This window comes from Moschus berezovskii, chromosome 1, assembly GCF_049115385.1.
Source record: "Moschus berezovskii isolate FMDL1 chromosome 1, NW_MosBer_1.0, whole genome shotgun sequence".
In the NCBI taxonomy this organism is placed as follows: domain Eukaryota; kingdom Metazoa; phylum Chordata; class Mammalia; order Artiodactyla; family Moschidae; genus Moschus; species Moschus berezovskii.
This window is the reverse complement of record NC_142460.1, coordinates 162,469,537-162,495,759: the sequence shown is the minus strand read 5'-3', so window position 1 is coordinate 162,495,759 and position 26,223 is coordinate 162,469,537. Positions and strand designations below refer to the sequence as shown.

General features: G+C 40.6%; 1 protein-coding gene across 6 annotated transcripts in view; it reads left to right on the top strand.

The window, feature by feature from the left end:
* Positions 1 to 26,223, top strand: part of ATP2C1 (ATPase secretory pathway Ca2+ transporting 1) — a 156,846-nt gene that overhangs the window by 24,725 nt on the left and 105,898 nt on the right. For 2 of the 6 annotated variants that reach the window (XM_088840645.1, XM_088840641.1), the window contains exons 1-2: positions 3,524 to 3,661; positions 3,931 to 4,109. The exons of 3 other annotated variants lie outside the window; for them this stretch is intronic. In XM_088840645.1, the coding sequence (XP_088696771.1) occupies positions 4,104 to 4,109 (6 nt within the window). In that variant the 5' untranslated portion in view covers positions 3,524 to 3,661; positions 3,931 to 4,103. Of the gene's footprint in view, positions 1 to 3,389; positions 3,662 to 3,930; positions 4,110 to 26,223 lie in introns of those variants that run through there. One more of the 6 variants, XM_088840654.1, reaches the window with a different exon arrangement.

Here is a 26,223-nt window from a genome sequence, read left to right as displayed (position 1 = left end):
CCAAATGTGACCCTTAGCATGTCCTTTATCCTGTAAGAAGAAAAATACTTCTCTTGTTCTATTGGAGTGGGTCAACTTATAAAAATAAAGTATTGTTTTTATATGCTTTTAAAAGATTCAATTTCAAATATGACAGCTTTTTCTTCTAGCAGCTATGTAAAATTTCTTAATTACTAACTTTGAGTAGTTTAAACAAGTTAAAAGTCAAGACATTGAGGAGAGATTTAAAAATAACCTTTCCTAAGTTAATTTTAAATCCTAAAGGCCACATATATCTTTATAATCCAGGTTTAGAAAAATGCCAGCTATCAAATTTGATACTAAAAACAGGATACCTCACAACCTTTGTGTAATAAGGCACAGTGTAAATAAAATTAGAACTTCATGTCTGTCCTTCCTCAATAATCCCTCTTTGTAATATTCCCCAAAGAAGAGATGTCTGACAAATTTCCCCTCTATTGCTCATGTGTGACCACCTTTTGCATTAGACATATTTAATTTTATAGGTTAAATATTTTAACAAAATGAGGGTAAAGATTTTTAGAGCATTTATTTCTAAAGAAGAATTAAGAGGAAACTTGAACATAATACCTTTTGTTGCCATCAATCTTATTTTAGCTCCTAATAATAGTCCATACTTTAGCTGGTTTTTCTGTATGATAAACTTTCATAGCTTATAATTCACAACCTGTCTTCATCTGTATCAGATCATCACAATGATCTTTTGAGGGAAAAAAGGGTGGTTATTATGTCTAGATCTATATATAAAGTCTCATAATATATATGCATGTTGTGTATATATACACACATAAATGTAGGTAATGCAGTGTTCCTACATTTTAGTCCCCTTCCCGCAGAGATGAGGAGGTGGAGACTGCTACATCAAAGTTTCATGCAGGTTAACTTATCAGAGGAGATGCTGAGAGAAGGGAGATTGCTGAAGCTTATAGCCAAAGCATTCCCCATTGCTCCTACTTGAATATTGTTAACAAATGATACTTTTCATATACACAGGAAGTCAAAGTTGGTGTTACTAATATTGGTCAGCTTGGTGGAGGTGGTGTACGGGCACAGAATAGAGGATCGGAAGGACTGATGTTGAAGCTGAAACTCCAATATTTTGGTCACCTGATGTAAAGAGCTGACTCATTTGAAAAGACCTTGACGTTGGGAAAGATTGAAGGCAGGAGGAAAAGGGGACGAGAGAGGATGAGATGGTTAGATGGCATCACCAACTCAATGGACATGAGTTTGGGTAAACTCCCAGAGTTGGTGATGGACAGGGAGGTCTGGCATGCTGTGGTTCATGAGGTCGCAAAGAGCTGGACATGACTAAGCGGCTGAACTGACTGACTGTTGAGATATGTTGATCAAGCTTAAGAATCATCTAAGCGGTTGAAAGCTGCCCTTGACAGGTTTTTGCTACTGCCATGCCCTGGAATTTGTGAGATAACTGCCAGTGGGTTAAGAATGAAGTATGTAACAATTTTTCTGGACAACACTGGTGTTAATCAGGTTTTTTGTCTTGGCAATACGGATGATAACTTTCACAATTGAGGCAACCAAAGAGTAAAATTCCATTGCAAGTTACTTTAGATATAAACCATGGAGTGATAAATCTATGGGGGAGGTATTAACTAGGAATTCAGTATCAACGCAGGAGTATTGCAGTTTACAACAGGTAACTGTGAAAAGTTGCCTTAGAAAAAATTTTCCAGCTCATCAAAGCAATTTAATGGAGAATTACCGTCTATTTTGTAAGATCATATGTTAATAACAAATAAGGTCTAAACCTGTGCATTTCCTACTTTAGATATTTTGTTTTTAATGTAATGCTGTGCTGTCAAGATCCACAGAAACAATCATTCCAAATTGATTAAAACATTGAGCAAGACATAGAACTTTCATTGTTGTAGCAATCATAATCTTATATTTATCAGCCCTAAACAAACAAAAATCATTAAACAGACAAGCCAAAGATGGCTATATATATAGTGTGATTTTAGGGTTTCACTTTTTAAATTTTAAAGTGACCTCACGGAATAAAATCGCGATGTTTCTCCACTCTATAAAGCTGTTCAGGATTTTTGATCCTAGACTAGTTCCACTTATCCTGGGGCCAAATAGAATAGGTAACCCTGTCCCTTTGTTTCGGAGAAGGCAATGGCAAGCCACTCCAGTACTCTTGCCTAGAAAATCGCATGGACAGAAGAGCCTGGTAGGTTGCAGTCCATGGGGTCGCTACTAGTCGGACACGACTGAGCGACTTCACTTTCACTTTTCACTTTCACACATTGGAGAAGGAAATGGCAACCCACTCGTGTTCTTGCCTGGAGAATCCCAGGGACGGCGGAGCCTGGTGGGCTGCCGTCTATGGGGTCGCACAGAGTCGGACACGACTGAAGCGACTTAGCAGCAGCAGCAGCAGTCCCTTTGTTTATTTTGATGCTGAACATGTGGTAAGAGCACATTACGATATGTTACAGGACCTGAGGCGTAAGGGGCAAAATTTTCAACAGGCCCAAGTGTAGATGAAGAAAAACACCTCTAAGCATATAAGGAAAGACATTTCTTTTGCCATCTCCTGAGTTCTTTGCAGGATGCGCTGGAACTCAGCAGGTATAGACCTGCCCTCTAGTGGATTTCGGGGCGAGAGGATTTAGGTTCAACCTTTGCTATGTCAGACTTGACAAGGATTATTAAACTCAACCGTCCATCAAAACTGACTTAATGGGGGTCTAGGTTAGATGCTGAGCAAGGGGAAATTTCAATGCCAAAAGAGGCTGGAGGTAACGCCGGTTCCTCAGCTTCCATCTGGGCGCGAGGCTCTTGGCTATTCTAGCCTCTCCGGTTGCACAGTGGAACCGTCGTGATCTCGGCTCTTCTGCCCGAGTGCGCTGAGGCTGAACTCCATCGCATCGGGATGGAACTCTGAGACGTGGCCCCGCGGGGACCTGCCTCACTGTCAGCGCAGAGCAGCCGCGACAGGCCTGCAAGCGAGGCTGCGGGTCCCCGCGTCGCCCGCCCAGATTGTGACGGCCGCCCGGCGGGAGGGGCTCCCCGCCTCACCGTCCGGGCGCTCCAACATCTCGTGGGCCGCGAACATGGCTGCGCCTGCCCGCTGGGGCCGACCCCGCGGCTGCCTCCCGAGGAGGCGCGGCAGGCGCGGGGGAGCGGACGGCTCTCCCGCACTTGCGCCCGGCAGGTGCGTGGAAAGGCCGAGCGCGTCTCCGGGGTAGGGCAGGTGTGCCGGCAGGGCAGACCGGACCGGACCGGGCGCCCCTGGCCGCAGCCCGCTCCGGACCGGCAACCCGGCCTCCGCTCACTTCCGCCGTCCCCGCCCCGGCGTGCCAGCGCGCCTGCGCCAGCGCCCCTCGCGGCGGAAGTGGTGGCGACAAAGCGCGGTCCGCGGGCGCCCGGGAGTGCGGGGCGGGCCCGGGGTGCGGGGCGCGCCGGGCCGGCGGGCGGCGGGGAGGGCGGAGCCCAGGAGGCGGAGGCGGGAGCAGACCAGCGCGGCCGCAGCGAGCCCGGGCCGGCTCGAGCCCGGTCTCCTCACCTGCTCCCCTGCCCGCCCCGCCCGCCCTCCCGGTCACCGCCCTCACGCCGGGAGAGGCGCCCGTACGGCGCCGCCGCTTGGCGAGCCGCTGCCGCGAGCTTGCGGGTGAGTCCCCCGCAGCCCAGAGAGGGGTCTGGGGCTTTGAGGGCGGGGGGCGCCCGGATCACCCACTGTCCCCCCGTTTCCAGAAACTTCTAGCTCCGGCGGGGCGTCCAGAGTACCCGGCTGGGGGCGCCTCCGGGGCGCTGCCCGGCCGGCGTGAGTTGGGGGGCGCGGGCGGCCAGGGCGCGGGCGCGGGGCCTGGAGCTCCTGGGGCGGTGGGCGGCGGTCCCTCCCCGCCCCCGTCAGCGCGGCTTCTCCGGTTTCTCTTGCAGATGCTGCTGCTAGGGGTGGTGGGCGCAGCCGCGGGCCGCGTGGCCGGGAGCGGGGGTGACGGCCTGGGATTCCGGGGGCTTCTCTTGTTCTCCTCCTCTCCTTCTTCCCAGTGTGGCCGTGGCTGACACTAAAGACTTTGTAGCCATCAACCCAAGTGCAGTTTCGATGGAAGATGAAGGTAAAGGCCCCCCGGCAGGCGGGTTGCAGCGCGGAGTTGAGGGTGTGGTGGTTGGCTTTTAAGTTGTCTTTCTCCACGTTTTTGGTTCTGATTTTATTTTTTTCCTTCGATTGTGAAGTGTCCAAGGAATTGCTTTCCTGAGATATCTAGCTTGTATTTTCGTAACATAGGGAGTTCTGTAGGGTGACTGAGCTTGATAATGCTTTCCGGAGGAACCTGCTTTCTTTAGCTTAGCTTGGGGTTTGGAAGGGAAGTTTTCATTTCAGATGGCATCTCTGCTGTTTCCATAGCTCTCAGAGAGGAATCACTCCAGGGGAGGTGGAGATGGGAAGGGAAGGCTCTGCACTGCATCCCTCTGTATTTGCCTTTATTTCATTTAACTGGATTCCTTTATAAGAAAGAAAACAATTTTTTTACTAAGTTCAGTTTTGGGGGAAAAAAATCAGTGTTTTTCAGTTCACAAAAATCAACTCTGACTTTAGCTAAATATTATGAGGTGATTTCCTTTCTTAAAAGTTCCTCGTTTCAAAACATGGCTTAGGAGGTTGACAGCGGAACCTGTTCGTCCACTGGACGCTGCAAATACACCGGATTGTCATTTACATGTTACTCGATTCCTTTGACCTTATAAAATATTTAATGCTTTCATACACAGCACTGTTTTTTGTTGTTTTTTAATCTGAACAAATGTCGTCTTTTTTTCCCTCTTGAAAGAACCGCACCATTCTTTGGACTGACTTGTGTGTGATCATCTTTTTTAATTTATTCCTTTTTTTTTTTTAAAGTGGGGCTGCAAGATGCTATGAAAGATGTTTACAGATCACATTTTGTCCTCATGTATCTTTGGTTTTTAAAATCTGCACCCGGTACAGAGGAGCTGCAATTGGGCTTTCTGGCTGCTTTGTAATTTGTTTTTCCGTTGTTGAAAACGGAAGGTTGATTGTACAGGTAGGACTAGTTATTTTAAAATAGACGTTTCTTATATGTGATAATCTGTTTTGTTGTCTGAGACCCCTGGGATGTGAGGGAAATATGACAAAAGGCATGATTATTTTGCTTAATTTTACTCTGGATGGATAATTGGTGGAAGACATTTTCTGAAATACTAATGTAAATAACTGCAGAGGATTTTTACTGTCTAATTGGATCTTTAGAAACAGCATTTGAAAGCAGTGATTTTTGCTGGTAGTATGGAAAATCACTTTTCTAAATTTTTTTCTGCCTTGTCTGTATTAATAGGTTTAAGGAAGGGGCAGATCTTTTCCTCACAAGAGACAATATTAAATGCATTTGTATACCTGTTTGTTGGTAGTTGCATCTTAAATAATATGTGAAATTTGAGTTTCTGCTTTTAGAACTTACCAGATTTAAGAGTGTAGCCTAAAGTCAGTGGATTGTTACATGTTGCTTTTCTGTTTCTTGCTCTTTCATGAAAAGGAGTATGACTAATAAAGCTGATTCTCATTGTCTGTTGGGGTGGGAGGGAGTGGTTGTGAGATGGGATGAGGTGGGAGGGAGTGGTTGTGAGTTGGAAGCTTGGTGTACACTTGTGGCTGACTGAGTCTTAGTACTTTATGGTTAAATAATGATTTGGCGTCATAGTAAAAGGTTATTCAATTCTTAAAAACTGGTGGGGGTTTCTGCCTCATAATAATCGAGGCCATTTTTGTCAGTTTTTCATTCCTATAACACTGTTTTTTCCTTTTTCTTAAACATTTTTAAGAACTTGTATGTAGCCTAGAAATTTTCGAAACCGATTGGCCGTTTTGAAATACATAAATCGCTTTCCTTTTTATACACAGTGTTCTCTTTCAGATAAGATATATTAGCATCTTATGGGTGTGAACCAAATGGATTGGAATTATACCTTAACCACTAAAAGTTGTGTGACTTTTAAGTAAATTCATCTTTCTGAGCCCCTCTGGAAAGATCTATAAATGGGATTGATAATATTTAGCTTACATATTTAGGAGAGTTAAGTGAGAAACCCTGCATAAATTCTCTTGGGAGAGAGAAAGGCTAGCATTGAAGATACGCACTGTGGAACCAGACAACTTGATATGAATGCTGGATCCCCACTTACCATCATGTGGCCTTGTGCACATTAATAAAGCTGGTTTTGTTTCAGTTTCTTTATCTGTGAAATAAAAATATTGATAGAGTTTACCCAGGTGATGCAGAGGTAAAGAATCCTCCTGCCAGTGCAGAAGATGCAGGAGACGCCGGTGTGATCCCTGGTAGGGTAGATGCTGTGGAGTAGGAAATGGCAACCCACTCTGGGGTTCTTTCCTGGAAAATCCCATGGACAGAGGAACCTGGTAGGCTACAGTTCATGGGGTCTCAAAGAGTCGAACATGACTAAGCAAATGAGCATACACACACACGCCATGTCAGTAGCATTTAGGTTGCTAGTGTTTAGAAAAAGTATGTGGCATATAGCTGCTGCTAAGTCACTTCAGTCGTGTCCGACTCTTTGTGACCCCATAGACGGAAGCCCACCAGGCTCCCCCATCCCTGGGATTCTCCAGGCAAGAACACTGGAGTGGGTTGCCATTTCCTTCCCCAATGTGTGAAAGTGAAGTCGCTCAGTTGTGTCCGACCCTTAGCGACCCCATGGACTGCAGCCTACCAGGCTGCTCCATCCATGGGATTTCCTAGGCAAGAGTACTGGAGTGGCTTGCCATTGCCTTCTCTGGTGGCATACAGCAGTGCTCAGTAAATGTTAATTGTAAGTAGCCTTGCCTAGTGTTTACATAGTAATGTTGTTATAACATTGAATATTGAAAGGGGGTACAGTAGTGGTCGGAATGCTCTGTATGAAGTTGTCATCGTTAGTTACGGAATGGGTAGAGTTAAGGGCAGAATTTTCTTTAGTGTTAAGGCCTTAGCCCATAGAGAAAAATTGGAGCTCTGCCAACAAACCAGGGGACAGTGTAAAAAGAGACAGGCTTGATTTGAATTCTGTCAGGTACTTTTTTTCCCTCTTCTAAAAGTCTCACAAGTTACTCAGTTTCTAAAACTTCCTTAGCTGCTAAGTTTTTCCATCTGTAAATGGGCTAAATGCCTTCTTTTGGAAGGTGAGTGTAAGGAGAGAATGAAGCCTGGTATGTAAAGTGCCCGGGAGGATGGCTGATACGTAGCCTGGTGAGTGTCTGAGTGAGTGCTTGCTGCTGTTTCCCAGAAACGGAGACTCCTCTGGTTGCTGTGTAGGTAAGTTCCCCCTACCTCGAGGTGTGCGCAGAATGGAATTGCCAGTGGCCCCACGAGCAGGAGCCTGGAGGTCCTAGGGCGTGTGCCATGTCTACAACTTCATCTGTATGACTCCTTTCAGCCACGGTGCTCATTTCTTTCTGTACTTCAGTTTTGATTCTTTTGGACCTTTCTCCCTCTTTATTGGCAAACCTTGACCAGTTTTTAGCCTTATCCTCCAGGGTGAATACTCCAGTCAGTCACTGGAAGTATCTGAAGTGTTAGTTTCCTGGAATTTCAGGGACTGGTCCTACCCTTCCATTCGTGGGTTAGGATTTTATCCACATCCTAGATCAAAGCAGATAGCATGTAGGAATTGAAGATGCAGAAATAAATGGCTCTTTTTTTGATTTTTAAAAAATTTATCATTTGACTGTTTAAAAGGATGATTTATTAGAAAAGCTATTTCTAGCTGGATAATTTTGCAGATCCTTCCCAAATCTCATCTTTTCCATAGAAAAACCACTATAAATTTAATACACATGAAAATATTTAATGTAACCTTAAATATAGAGATTAATAACCTTCAAGATTTTAGGACATGCTTAATTTAAGGTTAGAGGATGGGCTAGTCCACCTAGAATAAATTCACTCGATTTTTTTGGATAGCATTTGAAAATGATAGTATGTTTCTTTGCACTTTTTAAAATAGTTTGTTTTTCAACTTCAAATTGTTAATCACTGGAAATGTGTTAAGAAAAGATTGTGTTAGGATAGTTGGAGGAACTGTAAGGAAAAACGGATGAGAAGCCATGTTAATTGTATTTTTAACAGGAAATAATTGGAAATCAAGTTGTAAAAATACTTTATATCTTTAGCTGTGGAAAATAATTTATTATGTTTGTTGTTTTGTTAATAAAATAATTAGTATTTCTAGAAAAGAGTTGAAACTAAAAGAGATTATGTGGTAGCATTTTATAAACTGTAGTAATTTAACCCAGAGTTAGGATGCTGCAGAGAATATTGGTAAAATGTAGTCTTCTGACAATTCAGCCCAAAGACATGATTTGTCTTAATGTTTTTATTATTCATTTAATGTCAGCAGAATTCAACTCTGTTAACTGAAGCAGTATCAATCAAAATAGTCTAGGGAACAACCCCCTTGAACCTCAAGGCTGATTTTCTTTTGTGATCTTGGTTAACCATAGTCTGTTTAAATTTCATAATTAAGTTTAAATTTTGTTTTAATGTAGGAAGGAACACCTTGGTGGTGATTTAGTCGCTAAGTCGTGTTTGACTCTTTGTGACCCCATGGACTGTGGTCTGCCAGGCTCCTCTGTCCATGGGATTTTCCAGGCAAGAATACTGGAGTGGGTTGCCATTTCCTTCTCCAGAGGATCTTCCCAACCCAGGAATTAAACCCAGGTCTCCTTCATTGCAGGCAGATTCTTTACCAACTGAGCTACACGGGAAGCTCTAAGAACACCTTAGCTTGATGGTAAAATTAGCTGGGATAATTTTAAATTACACCATTGTTACATGTAATATCTTAAGGATCTGTTTATACGTTCAAAAGTTCTTCCCATCTTTACTTTGTTAAAAGATTTTCTTTACAGTAATTTCAGACATCAGTTGTGACAAGATTATTTTTACAGTTTTCATGAAGACAAGTGTTGGTAAAAGATAGTAAAGTAAAAACTTGTTGGGTGAACTCTTGGTTAATGCCATCGTTTCCTGCAGGAAAAGATTTCTCAAAAAAAAAAAAAAAGCCTCAGTGCAATTTTCTCTTGAATTTATATGGCTGGTATTTATATGCATTGGTTAATATGTCTTCCAGCTTTAAGGTTTTAAGTTAATATTGACAAAGGTATACATCTTAGAACTAGTCTTTTCTTAGTATCTGGGGATTGGTTCCAGGAACCCAACAGATATCAAAATCTGAGGATGCTCAAGTCCACGATCCAGAGTGGTGTCATAATTTACATATAGCCTGTGTACATGCTGCCTTACACTTTATCTCTAGATTGCTTATAATACCCAGTGCAATCTAAATGTTATGTCAGTACCTGTAGAAACAATGCAAATAGTTGCTAGCATGCAACAAATTCAAGTTTTGCTTTGTGAAACTTTCTGGAATTTGTTTTTTTTTTTGATCTGCAGAGGTTGAATCTGCCATACAGAACCTGTGGATAAGGCGAGTTGACTGTACAAGGCAATTACTCAAATTAGGTTAGTTTGGGTTAGGCTTATTGGATACATTTAGGGAAAAGTGGAATGAAATGTTACAAGGCTACATATAGTAGGTTAGGGAAAGAGGAAGACGGTAACAGCAGGGGTCCGAAGCGTCACTTTAAGATGGTTCCTAACTGGGCATCTAATGCAACTTCAGTCTTTCTGTATCTGGTATTAGAGAATGTCTGAATAAGATTATGTCTTTAATATTCCTGTTAGTGGTAATTTCTTAAGGGAGATCTTTTGCCTTGGCTTTTGATCATTTCATGATGACACGGACTTAAACTTGTATCCCTCACGAGGAAATAATAGCAATTTAGCACAATGCATTTCTTTATTCATTCAGAAAACTCTGAGACATTGAAGGATCCTTGTAGAAATTATTTTGATTTGTTTATTTACTTACATAAAACAAATAATCTGATAAAGTTGGAATAGCAGTGGGACCCTGACACTGAATATATTTGCTACCTTGTACTGGTGTTTAATGTTCAACCGTTTACAGGAAAACTCAGAATAATAAGGCAAAAGTATTTAGGATGTTACCCATAATACTTTTCTTGATCATTGTTTTGTTTTTTTAACTGAATTATAAATTAAAACTTTTGATTAGGTTGTGAATTTCAGGTACTGAATTTAAAGTTATCTTGATTGTGATGTCTTAAAGTCACAACAAGTAAAGCATTTCCTGCTGAAACTGCAATACTTTGGCCACCTCGTGCGATGAGTTGACTCACTGGAAAAGACTCTGATGCTGGAAAAGGTTGGGGGCGGGAGGAGAAGGGGACGACCGAGAATGAGATGGCTGGATGGCATCACCGACTCTGTGGACATGAGTTTGAGTGAACTCCGGGAGTTGGTGGTGGACAGGGAGGCCTGGTGTGCTTTGATTCATGGGGTCGTGCAGAGTCGGACACGACTGAGCGACTGAACTGAACTGAAGAACCATTAATGTAATCAAGTTCTATTGTCAGCATAGAATAGAGATCAACTTTAAAACAGATCCCGGATTTTTATATCACCTCAGAGCCTTTCATTTGCAGTATAAATAAATTAACATTTTGGTGCTGTATATCATGTTATGAATGTGTTATATATGTCTTTATTGAATTCACTTCAGTTCAGTTTAGTCGCTCAGTCGTGTCCGGCTCTTTGTGACCCCATGAACTGCAGCACGCCAGGCCTTCCTGTCCATCACCAGCTCCCGGAGTCCACCCATGTATGCAGTTATTTCACTAGATTTGTTTGATTGATTGTTTTAGAGTTTTCCTAGTGGAATGTTTGCTGCACCTACCTCTGCATATATACATTGGGAGGGGCAGAAATGCTAGTTGGTTCAGGCTTTCTTTGGGAATCTTACCTCACTTCTCTCTTGAGTGTCAGTTCTACATTCGCTTGGAACAGACAAAAGTGATTCATGGCACAAGTGCCAGGAATAGCATGCGAGCCGCTTTTTAATGGCAGGTGAACTAATCTCTCGGTGTCCTTTTCTTAATGCTTATCAGGGCTGCTGTTTACTGTGATGGGATGTTAAATTTCAGTTACCTTTCCCACTCCAAAAAAAGAGGATATTGTGTTTGCTGACCACTCTTTAATATCTGCCAGCCCCCGACCCTAGAGGTTGGTAGTCTGTTATGATACCTTGATGTGTATCCTTAATTCATTTGAAGGAGTAAGAGGTGAGTTTCTTCCGATTTCTACCGGTGGTAGAAAGGAGGGGAATTAACCGTGTATCTACATTGGAATGATGGAAATAGGGGGTAGGGATGGATGAGAGAGACATTTTACTCCTCCAGAAAACTAGCAGAACTTGGAGAGTATCTCAATAATAGGAATGCTGGGGAGGGTTGAGTCAGAAGTGATTACAGCTGTAGACCCAGTGCAAGTGGGAGAGTAGAGGTGCTGCTGACTGGCTGGAGGAGTTGGCTGATGCGGGGGCTGGCCAGAGGGACGGTGTTGAAGGTCACATTGTACGTGGAGAGAAGTTTGTTTTAAAATTGAACATCGCTTGGGCTAGAAGTCATCGATAAAGCAAGAGAGTTCCAGAAAAACATCTATTTCTGCTGTATTGACTATGCCAAAGCTTTGTGTGGATCACAATAAACTGTGGAAAATTCTGAAAGAGATGGGAATCCCAGACCAACTGATCTGCCTCTTGAGAAACCTATATGCAGGTCAGGAAGCAACAGTTAGAACTGGACATGGAACAACAGACTGGTTCCAAATAGGAAAAGGTAAGGTTGTATATTGTTACCCTGCTTATTTAACTTATATGCAGAGTACATCATGAGAAACGCTGGGCTGGAAGAAGCACAAGCTGGAATCAAGATTGCTGGGAGAAATATCAATAACCTCAGATATGCAGATGACACCACCCTTATGGCAGAAAGTGAAGAGGAATTAAAGAGCCTCTTGATGAAAGTGAAAGAGGAGAGTGAAAAAGTTGGCTTAAAGCTCAACATTCAGAAAACAAAGATCATGGCATCTGGTCCCATCACTTCATGGGAAATAGGTGGGGAAACAGTGTCAGACTTTATTTTTTTGGGCTCCAAAATCACTGCAGATGCTGATTGCAGCCATGAAATTAAAAGATGCTTACTCCTTGGAAGGAAAGTTATGACCAACCTAGATGGTATATTAAAAAGCAGAGACATTACTTTGCCGACAAAGGTCCGTCTAGTCAAGGCTATGGTTTTTCCAGTGGTCATGTATGGATGTGAGAGTTGGACTGTGAAGGAAGCTGATCGCCGAAGAATTGATGCTTTTGAACTGTGGTGTTAGAGAAGATTCTTGAGAGTCCCTTGGACTGTAAGGAGATCCAACCGGTCCATCCTAAAGGAGATCAGTCCTGGGTGTTCTTTGGAAGGACTGATGCTAAAGCTGAAACTCCAATCCTTTGGCCACCTCATGTGAAGAGTTGACTCATTTGAAAAGACCCTGATGCTGAGAAAGATTCAGGGCAGGAGGAGAAGGGGACGACAGAGGATGAGATGGCTGGATGGCATCGCTGACTCGAGGGACGTGAGTTTGAGTAAACTCTGGGAGTTGGTGATGGACAGGGAGGCCTGGTGTGCTGTGGTTCAAGGGGTCGCAAAGAGTCGGACACGACTGAGTGACTGAACTGAACTGGGCTAGAAGACCAGCGTTCAAAGCAAGCTCCTAAGGGCAAAGATCCTCAGCTGTCCCTCATTCATTTTGAACAGGGTCTGGCATATAGCCCTTGTCCATTGAATGAAAATACTGGCTTCTGCACTTATTTATTTTTTTTTTGGCTTCTGTATTCTAACTCAGTAGTGCTCAGCTGGGGCAGTTTTGGCCTCCATGGGACATTTGGCAGCATTTAGAGAGGTTTTCATTGATCACAACTGGGAGGATGCTTTTGCCATGCAGTGGATAGAAGCCAGTGATTCTGGTACACATCCTGTGATTTACAAGACAGTCCCCCTGTCCCTACAAGAACAAATGATTACCTGGCCCCAAATGTCAGTGCTGCTGAGATTGAGAAACATTGTTCTAGCCAAAGGCAAGGAAGTTAACTCCTCTAAGCTTTGATATCCTCACTTGTGAAGGGAGAATGATGACTCTACCTCAGGCTTGTTGGGATCCAGTAGGGCCAGATGTGTAAGTCCCTGGCATGAAAAAGCTGCTCAAGAAAAACAGATTTCCTTTACCTGGTTGGTAAATAAATTTGAGGACATTACTTTTGGCATTGATCTTTCTTCTAATTTCAAGGCTTCACATATTTTTCTGTAAGATAAGTGGGATGCCTAGCAAACTATAGCAGCTTTTATTATCTTAGTGCTTTTCTCATAGTTTCTTCAAATTATGTTGTTTTTGACTCTGTTGGCTTGGGGTTTGAGTATTTCATGATTTGTTTTTATTAGTAGGCAAAAATGTTAAAATCAGGATTAAAAGTTTTAAATTCATCTAGGTTAAATTAATTATTTCACTAGCTTTCAGAAATTCTACTGTTTGAAAGCAGTATTACTGTTCTTTGAAATTAAGATTGAAGTGTTGTGATTTATTTGTTTCAGAAAATTCCAGGCCTCCTGTTCGTGATGTCTTTTTCCTTTTTATCCAGTTACAAAATTTCAAGTAGCCTCCTCTTAGAAGTCAATGATTTCTTTCAGATTTGCTTATTTAGGTTTGGATAGGTGACTTTCATTTGTTTGTCAAGTATCTTTTTATCCTCTTTTGTTAAGTGTGGACATTACCACCAGCTCGTCCATACATGTTTGGGACAGGAAACATGTATTTTCAGTTCTGATGCATTGGGCCATTCTAATATTCTCACTGTGTTTAATGTTTCTTTACATGAATATAGTTGTGTGGCATTGTCGTTTTTGAGGAATCTTTTACTGGTATCTCTGTAGAGAAAAACAGTTTTATTTTCCTGTACATTAATTTCCCCATCTGTCACAAGAGATTAATAAAGTAAAGGTGACTTTGTGGTAGCAAAGTAATTCTCATTCAGCTTAAATCTTAAGATTCAAAGTTGGTAGCTTTTGATGCTATTGTATCTGACCACAAATTGCCGTAAGGGCTTTTACAGCTCCCTGCTGTACCTATAGCCATTTAAGTCAGGTAAATACAGAGTGTGAAGAAGGCTACAGTCATGTCTTTGATTTCATAAGTGATTGGTTTGCCATAGCCTGTAAAATTAAGTCTATCAATTAACTACTGTGTGAAATGAATGTCATTGGCATAGGAGGAAGGAGGAGAAGGAATCTACCATTTGTTTGTATGGTTGTTTGTATGGCTAATCTGTAGATTACAAGGAATTTGTATGGTTGTTTGTATGGCTAATCTGTAGATTTCAAGGAAAGTGATTCCTTTAACAAAAGAGGACCACAGTCTTTTTTTAAACTCTGTTATTACTGGTAAAATAATTGTTGTTAGCTGAAGGCTTTAAAAAACGGTAGTTGGATGTTTAATAATATGTAACTTTTCTTCGTAATATAATAATTCAATTGTAATTCATACCTTCCTCGTGTGAGGAGGTACTTTGAAACTGCAAGCATGCTGCATCTCATCATACTTTTCACAGGCCAGTTTTTGCCTTTGTTGGAGGCTCTTGCTGGCAGCAGTTAATACTGTGGTGATTACTTAATGATGATTTTCTGTTTCTTTTGTCAGAGAGGAAGAAAACTTTGCCCTTCTAGGTTTTTATGGCTGGTCTAAGAATTAGAATGGCATGAGACAGATTAACAGGAGAAAATAAAATTTTAATTTTTATGTACAGGAACCCCACATTGATGAGAGTCAGAGACTGCATATATATGAGAGGTTCAAAGACTGGAAGGTAAAATGAGATGAGTATGCCATTCTGAGCTAAGGAATGGGGTTAGGGGCCTGGGGCTTCCAAGGACAAGAGGATCATGTTTGGTAATTAGATATTTGCTTTGCCGTATTGATAGAGCTACTTAATCTCTGGTTGTAACTCTTTTTCTGGGTAAAATCGCTAGTTCAGATTCTGTAGTAGGTTGTCAAGGGGTGAGCAGTAGTTTCCTTTGAGCATACCGGATCTCTTTTGCCTTTAGCTCAAAAAAACCCACATCCAAAGTGGTATATCTTGGGGAGACCTGTTCTGAACTCCTGTACTCTGATTCCTTCTATATTTGTTAATTGCAGTTCTGTGTTAAGGAAGAATTGATCTTTTCCCTCCATTTACTCATTGCCCAATTATTTATTAACATGGATCTGTGGATATTTATTTTTACCATATGAGTTAAAACATAATGCTTTGTTGCTCAAATCATTCCAGCTTTGATTATTGAGAACAGTTACAAATTTGCCTGCTGTGTCCTTTTTACAGTGCATCCATAATTTTGTGAGTACTAATTCACTTTCTGATACCACAGTATGTTCTCGGTACATCTCATGTTTTTCCCTGTTTGTAACAGCCATGGAATCAAACCATTTTTTCAAAGAAGGCAGATTCATTTTATTGGAGATTGGTATCTAGAAACCAAGATCTGGGTGCCAGGTGTGCTCAGTACTGTTGGGATGTTACTGTTTCTAGGTCCTCTCAGTAGACAGAGCTAGCACATATATGTATAGTAATACATGTTTGTAATAAACATACATTTTTATTTCCTCATCCATCAATATGTAAATAAAAATCACGAGTTCTTACTGATGCTGCCACTTCCCACCCCATACCTCAAGACTCATTTAGTTCCCCCACCCCCTGGCCAGCTTTTCCCCTTTCACGTCCTTCTCCGAAGGTAAGAACCCTGACTCTGATCCACAGTATGTTTACTTCTCTGTTCAGTCTTTGTGCACGCCCACAAAAGTAGTTTCAGAATTGCTCACCTTTTCCCCTGTGAGAAACATTAAATCTTTTTTTTCCTGGTGAGATGAAATAATTACCTATATAGTTTTCATCCCTTTTTTTCTTTTGTGTTTTTGTTGTCTCAAATTTTCTCTGTGTTGCGTTTGTTAGCAAATTGAAGTTTCTGTAGTTATTTTTTCTACTTTTTTTTCCCCTTTAACCTTTATGATATAATGAAGTGTTTTAAGAACGTATGCTCATGAAGAGTTGCAGTTTTCTGAGTTTGTGGCCTTACTCAAAGTTCTGTGTATTTATGCCTTTTTTTCTTCTGGTAGATGCAGGTCTAGTGTAGATGAACTCCCTCAACTTTTGTTTGTCTGGGGAAGTATTTCTCCTTCATATGTGAATGATAACTTTGCTGGCTAGAATACTCCTGAGTGACAGGTTTTATCTTTCAGTATTTTGAGAATGTTATTCTACTCCCTCCTGACCTGTTTCTGCTGAGAAATCTGCAGGAAGCCTTAGGGGTTTTTTGAGTAGGTTCAGTTCAGTTCAGTCGCTCAGTCGTGTCCGACTCTCTGCGACCCCATGAATCACAGCATGCCAGGCCTCCCTGTCCATCACCAACTCCCAGAGTTCACTCAAACCCACCTCCATCGAGTCGGTTAGCATCCTTTTATTCCTGGCTTTTGGCAGTTTTAATATAAAGTGTCTTGGAGAAGGTCTTTTTGCATTGAGTTAATTAGGTGTTCTTTTAGTTTCATGGACTTATATATATCTGGTTCCTTCTCCAGGCTTGGGAAGTTCTCAGCTATTATTTCTTTAAATAAGCTCTGTCCCTTTCTCCTTCTCTTCTCGTGGGATACCTATTATCCTAATGTTGCCCTTCCCAAAAGATTCTGAGAGCTCTTACAGAATTTCCTTTTTTTAAAGTACCTTATTTCTCTTTCTTCTGCTTGTATCATTTCTAGGTTTCTGTCTTCAAGTTGGTTAATTCCATATGGTCTGCTAATTCCATATGGTCTGCTCTATTTCCAGTGTTTTATAATTCATTCTTCATCTTGTTTATTGAGTTGTTCTTCAGCTCCAGAATTTCTGTTTGGTTCCTGTTTAGAGTTTTAGTCTCTTTGGTAAAGTGTTCCTTCTGTTCGTTAATTTTATTCTTGAGGTCACTGAACTGCTTTGATTTTTCTCGTAGCTTGTTGGTGGGTTGGGCGGAATCACCTTTTGTTGCATTGTGTAACTGTCTAGTGGTTGTAGTTTGAAGAGGAGAGGCAAAGGTAGCATTTCACTCTGATGTCTGAGAAATACATTTTTAAACTACAGTATAGCGTTTTTCTTAGGTTTACAGTACACAGTCTAAATCTGTTTTCCAAAGTTCCTTAGGCAAGTTCTTTTCTTCCCTACATACTTTTGTGCAGTTGTGTTACACATAAAATTCAGTTCGTTTATTAACTGTTTGTATTCTCTTTTAGTTTCTTTTTACATCTTGTTTGATTTTTAATTTTTTAAAATCTTTTGAAGTAAATGGTGATTTTATCCCTCTTTATCTGTAATGAAGATACGTTCATAAAAAGGACTGGATTTGATTAAAGTTAGGTACAGCTATAGTGTGCTTTGGCTCATAGCAGTTTATTTGAAAGGAACTGTGCTCTGGAAATAATTACCTTGTGCTTGCTCATCTGGTTTCTTAGTTACAACTCTCATTTCTGTATCTTCTACACTTGGGAAATTGTACTGTCTATGGTCCCATGACTATAAATGCTTGAAGTAAGTCCCCCAACTAATCTTTATTCAGGTTGTGTAGTTTTAAACATAAAATCACCTAGAAGCGGAATACTAACTCTCTTATTGCTGGGGTAAATCATGACAAATTATTTAGCAGATCCTGTCCTTTTTTTTTTCTTTTTTGAGATATAATTCATATACTATAGAATTTGCCATTTTAAAGTACACAATTAAGTGTTTTTTAGCATAGTCACAAGGTCATACATTAATCTTAATTCCAGAACATTTCCATCACTTCCAAAAGAAACTCCTTTCCCATTAGTAATCACTTCTGTTCTCTCCTTTCCCCACCCTCTGGCAGCTGTTAGACCACTTTTTGTCTCTGGGTTTGCCTGTTCTGAATATTGCATGTAAATGGATAAATGTGACGTTTTGTGTCTGACTTTTTTCGTTTTAGGATGTTTCCAGTATTCAGCCATGCTATAGAATATGTCATTTCATTCTTTTTTTTTGGTTGTTGTATGCATATGCCATGTTTTGTTTATCCATATATCAACTGAGGGACATTTGGGTTGTTTCTGATTTTTTTTTTTTTGCTAATATGAATAATAATGCTGTGAACTTTCTTATACAAGAAAGTTATTAATTTCTCCTCCTCCTCTCCAACACTTGTTATTTTCTTTCTTTTTTAAAAAATTGCCATCTTGTGGGTTATGAAATGGTATTGTTTGGTTTTGATTTCTATTTTCCTAATGACTAGTGATATCAAGCATCCTTTCATGTGCTTTTTGACTATTTGCATACCTTTGGAGACATGTTTATTCACATCTTTTGCCTCATGATTTTGTTTTTTGGTTTTTTATTGTTGAGTTTTAAGATTCTGTCTGTATTTTGGATCCTTCATAACAATATGTACTATGCCTCAAATTGCACAATCATACAAACAGGTTTATATGAAAGTGTTTATTGCAGGATTTATAAGCCCCTTTTAAGAGGATTTTCAAATATTTCTCTCATTTTAGATTGTCTTTTCACTTTCTTTGGGGTCTTTGGTGTTTTGTAGCACAAGCGTTTAAAATTTTGATGAAGTCTAGTTTATCTGTTTTTTTTTTTGTTTGTGCTTTAGATGTTATATCTAAGAAACCACTGCCTGCTTCAAGGTGACAAAGATCTGTGTTTTCTTCTAGGAGTTTTATAGCTTATAGCTTTCAGTCTTGATCTGTTTTGAGTTAATTTTCATATGTGTGTTAGGTGAGGGTCCTGCTTCATTCTTTTGCATGGAATATCCAGTTACCCAGCACTGTTTGTTGAAGACTATTTTTTTCTCCTTTGAATTGCCCTGGTACCCTTGTTAAAAATCATTTGACCATGAATGTATGAATTTATTTCTAGATTCTCAGTCCTGTGGCATTGATCCATATGTCTATTTTGATACCTGTACCACACTGTTTGGATTTTTGTAGCTTTTGTACTAAGTTTTGAAAGGGATTGTGAATCTGTCAACTTTAAAAAAATTATTATTATTATTTATATTTTGGCTGCACTGAATCTTCATGGTTGTGCACAGGCTTTCTCTAGTTGTGGCTAGCAATTGCTCTCTGATTGTGGAGCATGTGCTCAAGGGTGCTTGGGGTTCAGTAGTTTTGGCTCCTGGGCTCCAGAGTGCAGGTTCAGTAGGTGTGGTGCATGGGCTTGGTTGTTTTGTGGCATGTGGAATCTTCCTGAACCAGGGATGGAACCAGTGTCCCTTACATTGGCAGCAGATTCTTAACCACTGGACTACCAGGGAAGTCCTGGTCCTCTTTTTTGAGATTCTTTTGTTTATCTTTAGCCCCTTGCATTCCCATGTGAATTTTAGAATCAGTTTGTCCATTGCTGTAAAAAAGAGTTAGAATTGTCATAGGCATTGCCCTGAATTGTCCTTTACTTTGAAGATATAATGTTCTTTCATAGGTGCAAACATAATAAGATTTTTTTGAACATTTGGTATCATTTTATTCTAGTTGACATTACAAAGTGGCTTTAAAAGTTTGAGTTAGTAATATTTTATTCTTACTTTCTTTGCCCTTCTCTCCAGAGAATAACTTAGTGGTTGGGGAGCAGTGAGGGAAGCTGTATTATTCAGTAAATGGTGTTGGGGCTGTTAGCTTACTTTTGGCAAAAAATAAAACAGTAAAGCTGGAATAAGAAAGACTTTTTATAAAAAACTAAGCATGAGATAAAATATCAAAACCATAGTGCAAAAGAGAGATCATATACAATTTTAAAAAGAAATAAAAAAAGTAAATACACTGTAAACCAGTGATAAAAACACCTGAAACAAATGACAAAAGTTTACTTTGTGCAGATTGCTCTTTAAATCTATAAGAAATAGGCAGTAACTTTTAGGAGAAAGTGGCCAAAGGATATGAACAAGTGTTTCACTGGAGAAGGCCAATAGATATGTGAAAAGGTCCCCAACTTCAGTAATGAAGAAATGCAAATTAAAATAATGTTTTCCACTCATCAAACTGACAAAGATTCCAAAATGTGGTTATGCTTAATCTTGGCTAGATTTCAGGGGAAATAGAAGCTCCTGACAGATGTTGGGAGTTCATTTGACAAAATTCCTTTGGAGAGCAACTTAGTGATAGTTGTCAGAATGAAAAATATACCCAGCAGTTTCACATTCAGGAATTTATCTTGTATTTGTACTTGCATAAACATATAAAGAGATTTGTGATTTATCTTGTATTTGTACTTGCATAAACATATAAAGAGATTTGTGTAAAGATATCGTATAAATATAATAGTAGCATTTATAATAGCAAAAGGTGGGAATGACCCAAGCGGATCTGTGTGTGTGTGTAATGACCCAAGCGGATCAGTGTGTGTGTATAATGACTCAAGTGGATCAGTGTGTGTGTGTGTGTAATGACCCAAGCGGATCAGTGTGTGTGTGTGTGTGTGTGTGTTCACATTAGTCGAGTCCTACTCTTTGCCACCGGATCAGTGTGTGTGTGTCAGCGGATCAGTGTGTGTGTGTGTGTGTGTGTGTGTGTGTGTGTGTTCATATTAGTCGAGTCCTACTCTTTGCTACCCTGTGGACCGTACCTCTGTCCATGGGGTGCTCCAGCAAGAATACTGGAGTGGGTTGCCATTTCCTTCTCCAGGGGATCTTCCTGACCCAGGGGGTCGAACCCGCGTACCTTAAGTCTTGTGCATTGGCAGGCAGGTTCTTTACCACTAGCGTCACTTGGGGCAGACCAGTATGTGTGGTAAAATAGAAAGAGGTCCAGGATATATTGGGTTAATGTAGTTAAGTGATTTCATTTGTAATTTAAACAAAACAAAACTTGTAACATGGGCATAGAAATGGCTGGCAGTGTACACAGAGTTAACAGGTTACTCCTGGGCAATGGGATTGGGGAGATGTACTAGTTACATTAAACCCTTTCTTATTACTTGACTCTTAAAAAACAATGAGCAGGTTTTTTTTTAAATCATTAAAAATGACTTAGTAATATAATTAGGAATTCATACTATGCTAGTAACAAAAGATTTGTTTTTTTCTCTCAAGTTGATTATTTTGTGTATGATCCCTGTTGGGTCTGCAGAGGTAAATGGATTTGTGTGTGTGTAATTTATATTGCTTTACTCAAAATGGATTAGAATTAGCTTTTGGATGCAAATATTTAATAGCATTTAGAACCTACTGTTTCATTCCCCAAGTATTCTAAGTATGGGAGAAAAACAGGATTTGCAGTTGTACTAGTTTTTGTCAAATGAAGAATATTTAAGTGTTGATCTACTTTGGAGCCCGATTATGCTCTGTTCTTTGGGTCCATGTTCTGGAACTTAAAACTTAGTGTGGGAGATAACCATTTCACAGTATTTTCGTTAACTGAGTTTACCTGTTCATTGTAGGAAACCTTAGTTCCACAGGCATTAAGAGCCAGTGGTATCTCCCTGCACTGAGGGGACCAACTTCCCACCCCGTATAAAAATCACCAATGTTCTCTACTAGAAAGTTTTGATGTTCGGAAACTACACTTTTGTCTGTTGGTACTAGTTCTTTCCTTAATCTCAGCAGAATGTTGTATTTTGTGTAACAGCCTTAAAATATTCGAAGGTGCCCATCATATCCTTTATTAATATTTAGAAACTTTTATTGAAGTCCAGTTAATGTCATGCACTGCTCCTTCATAGTTTTCTTCTCTAGGCCAAATATTCTTAACTTATTCCACCAATTGTTTCAAGACCTAATTTCCATTGTATGTCACCACAGTACGCCACACTTTGGGGCAGACCCTAATGATGCTGTAACTGCATGTAGAGTTGTTAGGGTGTGGTTGGATCAGATAGTACTCTGGGGTCCTTACTCCCTTGGCTTAAAAGTTGTATTTCTCATGATGCAGTTTGAGATGTTGTTTACCTTTTCAGCAGTATAGAGCCTTAGCATCTGGCACTTAAGTAGTTGGATTTTGAGTTTTGGGTTTTGCATTTATCTCTAATAAAGTATATATTTGTATGTGTAAATGTGAAGGTGGTGGTATGTTGTCTCTACATATTGGTTTATTAGCCTGATAAGCTTGTTTGAATTATAAGGCAGAGTGGCTGACCCTCTCTGGCTTTGCATTGGTGTCATCTTGGATACGCGTGTTATTTAGGTATCTGAGTTGCTGATACACTATTAAACAGGAGAGAGCCTAGTGGCACACCTGGTGGCACTGAGCCCACCTAGCCAGGAGTCTGCCCAGGTTATGCCCATGTGTTTTCTGTTTTTGTCATGTGACAGAATTTAAATCCTGTCTTCTGGCGTCAGGAGATTGTACGATCTTAGCATTCCTTGTAAGAAATATTCAGGTAGACACTGGTCATTGTTTTCTTTTTTGCACTATTTTCAAAATTGTCTCTTATCTTTTCAAGATTTTTTTGAGCATGTGTTGGGAGGGGGAGGATGAAAAGCTTCTTTGCACCTAGATTGTTTTTAGTTAAAAAGAAGCTTTGTTAGATTTTTTAAAAACGGCTTTACTGAGCCGTGAGTTCAGATACAAATTCACCCATTTAAAGTTGTTATTGGTATTATTACTACATTTTTTAAAAAATTATAAGACAAGTAATTAGAAAATTTGTTATTTTGACTACTTGAAGTGTGCAGTTCAGTGGCATTAAGAATGTTTGCAGTGTTGGGCAACCATCACCACTGTCTATTTCCAAAATTTCTTCATCACTCCAGAATGAAACTTGTATCAGTGAAACAGTAATTTCCTGTTCCCTCCCTTCTTCCAGCCACTGGTATAACCTCTAATCTACTTTCACTATAAATTTACTTAGGTACATCATATAAGTGGAATCATTTATTGTGACTGGGTTGCTCTGCTTAGCAACATCTACAGAGTTCAGCTATCTTGTAGCATACTTTAGAACTTCTGCTTTTAAGAATGGTGACGAAAGTAAAATCTGATGCTACAAAGAACAATATTGCATAGGAACCTGGAAGGTTAGGTCCATGAATCAAGATAAATTGGACCTGGTCACGCAGGAGATGGTAAGAATAATCATCAACGTCTTAGGAATCAGTGGACTAAAATGGATGGGAATGGGCAAATTTAATTCAGATGACCATTATTTCTACATTGTGGATAAGAATTCTATAGAAGAAATGTAGTAGCCCTCATGATCAACAAAAGATTCCAAAATGCAGTACTTGGGTGCAACCTCAAAAATGACAAAACGAGCTCGGTTTGTTTCCAAGGCAAGCCATTCAGCACCACAATAATTCAAGTCTATGCCCCTACTGCCGATGCCAAAGAAGCCGAAGTTGATCAGTTCTGGGAAGACTTAAAATACCTCCTAGAAGTAACATCAAAAAAAAAAATTGTTATATTCATCATGGGGTATTTGGAATGCAAAAGAAGAAGTCAAGAGATACCTGGAGTAACAGGCAAGTTTGGCCTTGAAGAACAAAATGAAGCAGGGCAAAAGTTAATTGAATTCTGCCAAGAGAATTTGTCACAGCAAATACCCTTTTTCAACAACACAAGAGATGACTTTACACATGGACATCACCAAATGGTCAATACCAAAATCAAAATGATTACATTCTTTGTAGCCAGTGGAGAAGCTGTATATAGTCAGCAAAAACAAGACCTGGAGCTGACAGTGGCTCCAGTCATCAGCTTCTCATAGCAAAATTCAGTCTTAACCTAAAGAAAGCTGGGAAAACCACTAGGCCAGTCAGGTACGACTTTAATCCCCTATGAATATGCAGTGGAGGTACAAATAGATGCAAGGGATTAGATCTAGTAAACTGTGGCTGAAGAACTATGGACAAAGGTCTGTAATACTGTACAGGAGGCCGTGAATAAAGCCATCTCAAAGAAAAAGAGGAGCAAGAAGGTGAAGTGGTTATCTGGGGAAGCCTTACAAATAGTTAAAGAAGAGAAGTGAAAAGCAAGGTAGGAAGGGAAAGGTTTATCCAGCTAAACACAGAGTTCCAAAGAACAGCATGGTGAGACCAGGCCTTCTTCAATGAACAGTATATAAAACTAGAAGAAAACAACAGAAGGGAAAAGACTAGAGATCTCATCAGGAAAATTAGAGATATCAAGGGAACATTTTGCCCAAATACGGGCATAGTAAAGGACAGAAACTGTAGAGACCTAGTAGACACTGAAAAGATCAAGAAGAGATGGAAAGGATACACGGAAGAACTGTACAAAAAAGACTTTAATGAACCAGATCACTACGGTGGTGTGGTCAGTCACTCAGTGCCAGGCATTCTGGAGAATGAAGTCAGTGGGCCTTAGGAAGCACTGCTGCTAGTGGATGTGATGGAATTCCAGTACAACTATTCAAAACCTTAAAGGAGGATGCCATCAAGGTGTTGCATTCAATACGTCAGCAAATCTGGAAGACCCAGCAGTGGCCACAGGACTAGAAAAGGTCAATCCTCATGCCAGTTCTCAAGAAGGGTAGTAAAGAACATGCTAACCATGAGGCAGTTGCACTCATCTCCCATGCTAGTGAGTTCATACTTAAAATCTTGCATACTAGGCTTCAGCATTAAGTGAACCAGGAACTTCCAGAGGTCCAAGCTGGGTTTAGAAAAGGAAGAGGAAACAGAGATTAAATTGCCAAACATTGGCTGGATCATAGAGAAAGCTAGGGAATTTCAGGAAAACATCTACTTCTGTTTCATTGACTCTGCCAAAGCCTTTGACTGTGTGGATCATAATAAATTGTGGAAAGCTCTTAAAGAGATTTGAATACCAAACCATCTTACCTGTCTCCTGAGAAAGCTGTATGCAGGTCAAGAAGCAATAGTTAGAACCCTGTATGAAACAGCTGATTGGTTCAAAATTGAGAAAGGAGGATGACAGGGCTGTCTGCTTGTCACCCTGTTTGTTTAACCTATATGCAGAGCACATGGTGAGAAATACCAGGCTGAATGAGTTACAAGCTGAAATCAAGATAGGCAGGAGAAACACCAACAACCTCAGATACACGGATGATACCACTCTAATGGCAGAAAGCTAAGAGGAACTGAAGAGCCTCTTGATGAGGGTGAAGGAGGAGAGTGAAAGAGCTGGCTTAAAACTAAATACTAAAAAAACTAAGATCATGGTATCTGGCCTCATTACTTCATGGAAAATAAGAGGGGAAAAGGTGGAAGCAGTGACAGGTTTCCTCTTCTTGGGCTCTAAAATCACTGTGGATGGTGACTGCAGCCATGAAATCAAAAGACGTTTGCTTCTTGGCAGGAAAGCTATGGCAAAACTAGACAATGTGCTGAAAAGCAGAGTCATTACCCTGCCAACAAAGGTCCATATAGTCAAGGCTTTGGTCTTCCCAGTGGTCACGTATGGTTGTGAGAGCTGGACAGTAAAGAAGACAGAGCGCCCGAAGATTGAGGTCTTCGAACCGTGGTGCTGGAGAAGACTCCTGAGAGTCCCTTGGATGCCATGGAAATCAAACCAGTCAATCTTAAGGGAAATCAACCCTGAGTACTCGTTGGAAGGACTGATCCTGAAGTTGAAGCTCCAGTATTTTGATCATCTGATGCAAACAGCTGACTCATTGGAAAATCCCTGATGCTGGGAAAGATTGGGGGCAGTAGGTTCTAGAAGAGGGCGTCAAGAGGATGAGATGGCTGGATAGCATCACTGATGCAGTGGACATGAACTTGGGCAAACTTCGGGGGATGGTGAGGGACAGCGAGGCCTGAGGTGCTGCAGTCCATGGGGTCACAAAGAATCGGACATGACTGGGCGACTGAACAACAACAAATAACCTCTGGTCTGCTTTCACTATGAATTTACTTAATTTAGGTATATCATATAAGTGGAAAGGGCTTCCCTGATGGTCCAGAGGGTAAAGCATCTGCCTCCAGTGCAGGAGACTCACTATGAATGTACTTAATGTAGGTATATCATATAAGTGGAAAGGGCTTCCCTGATGGTCCAGAGGGTAAAGCGTCTGCCCTCAATGCGGGAGACTCACTATGAATTAACTTAATTTAGGTATATCATATAAGTGGAAAGGGCTTCCCTGATGGTCCAGAGGGTAAAGCATCTGCCTACAGTGCAGGAGACTCAGGTTCGATCCCCTGGAGAAGGAAATGGCAACCCACTCCAGTACTCTTGTCTGGAAAATCCCATGGACAGAGAAGCCTGGTAGGCTAAAGTCCATGGGGTCGCAAAGAGTCGG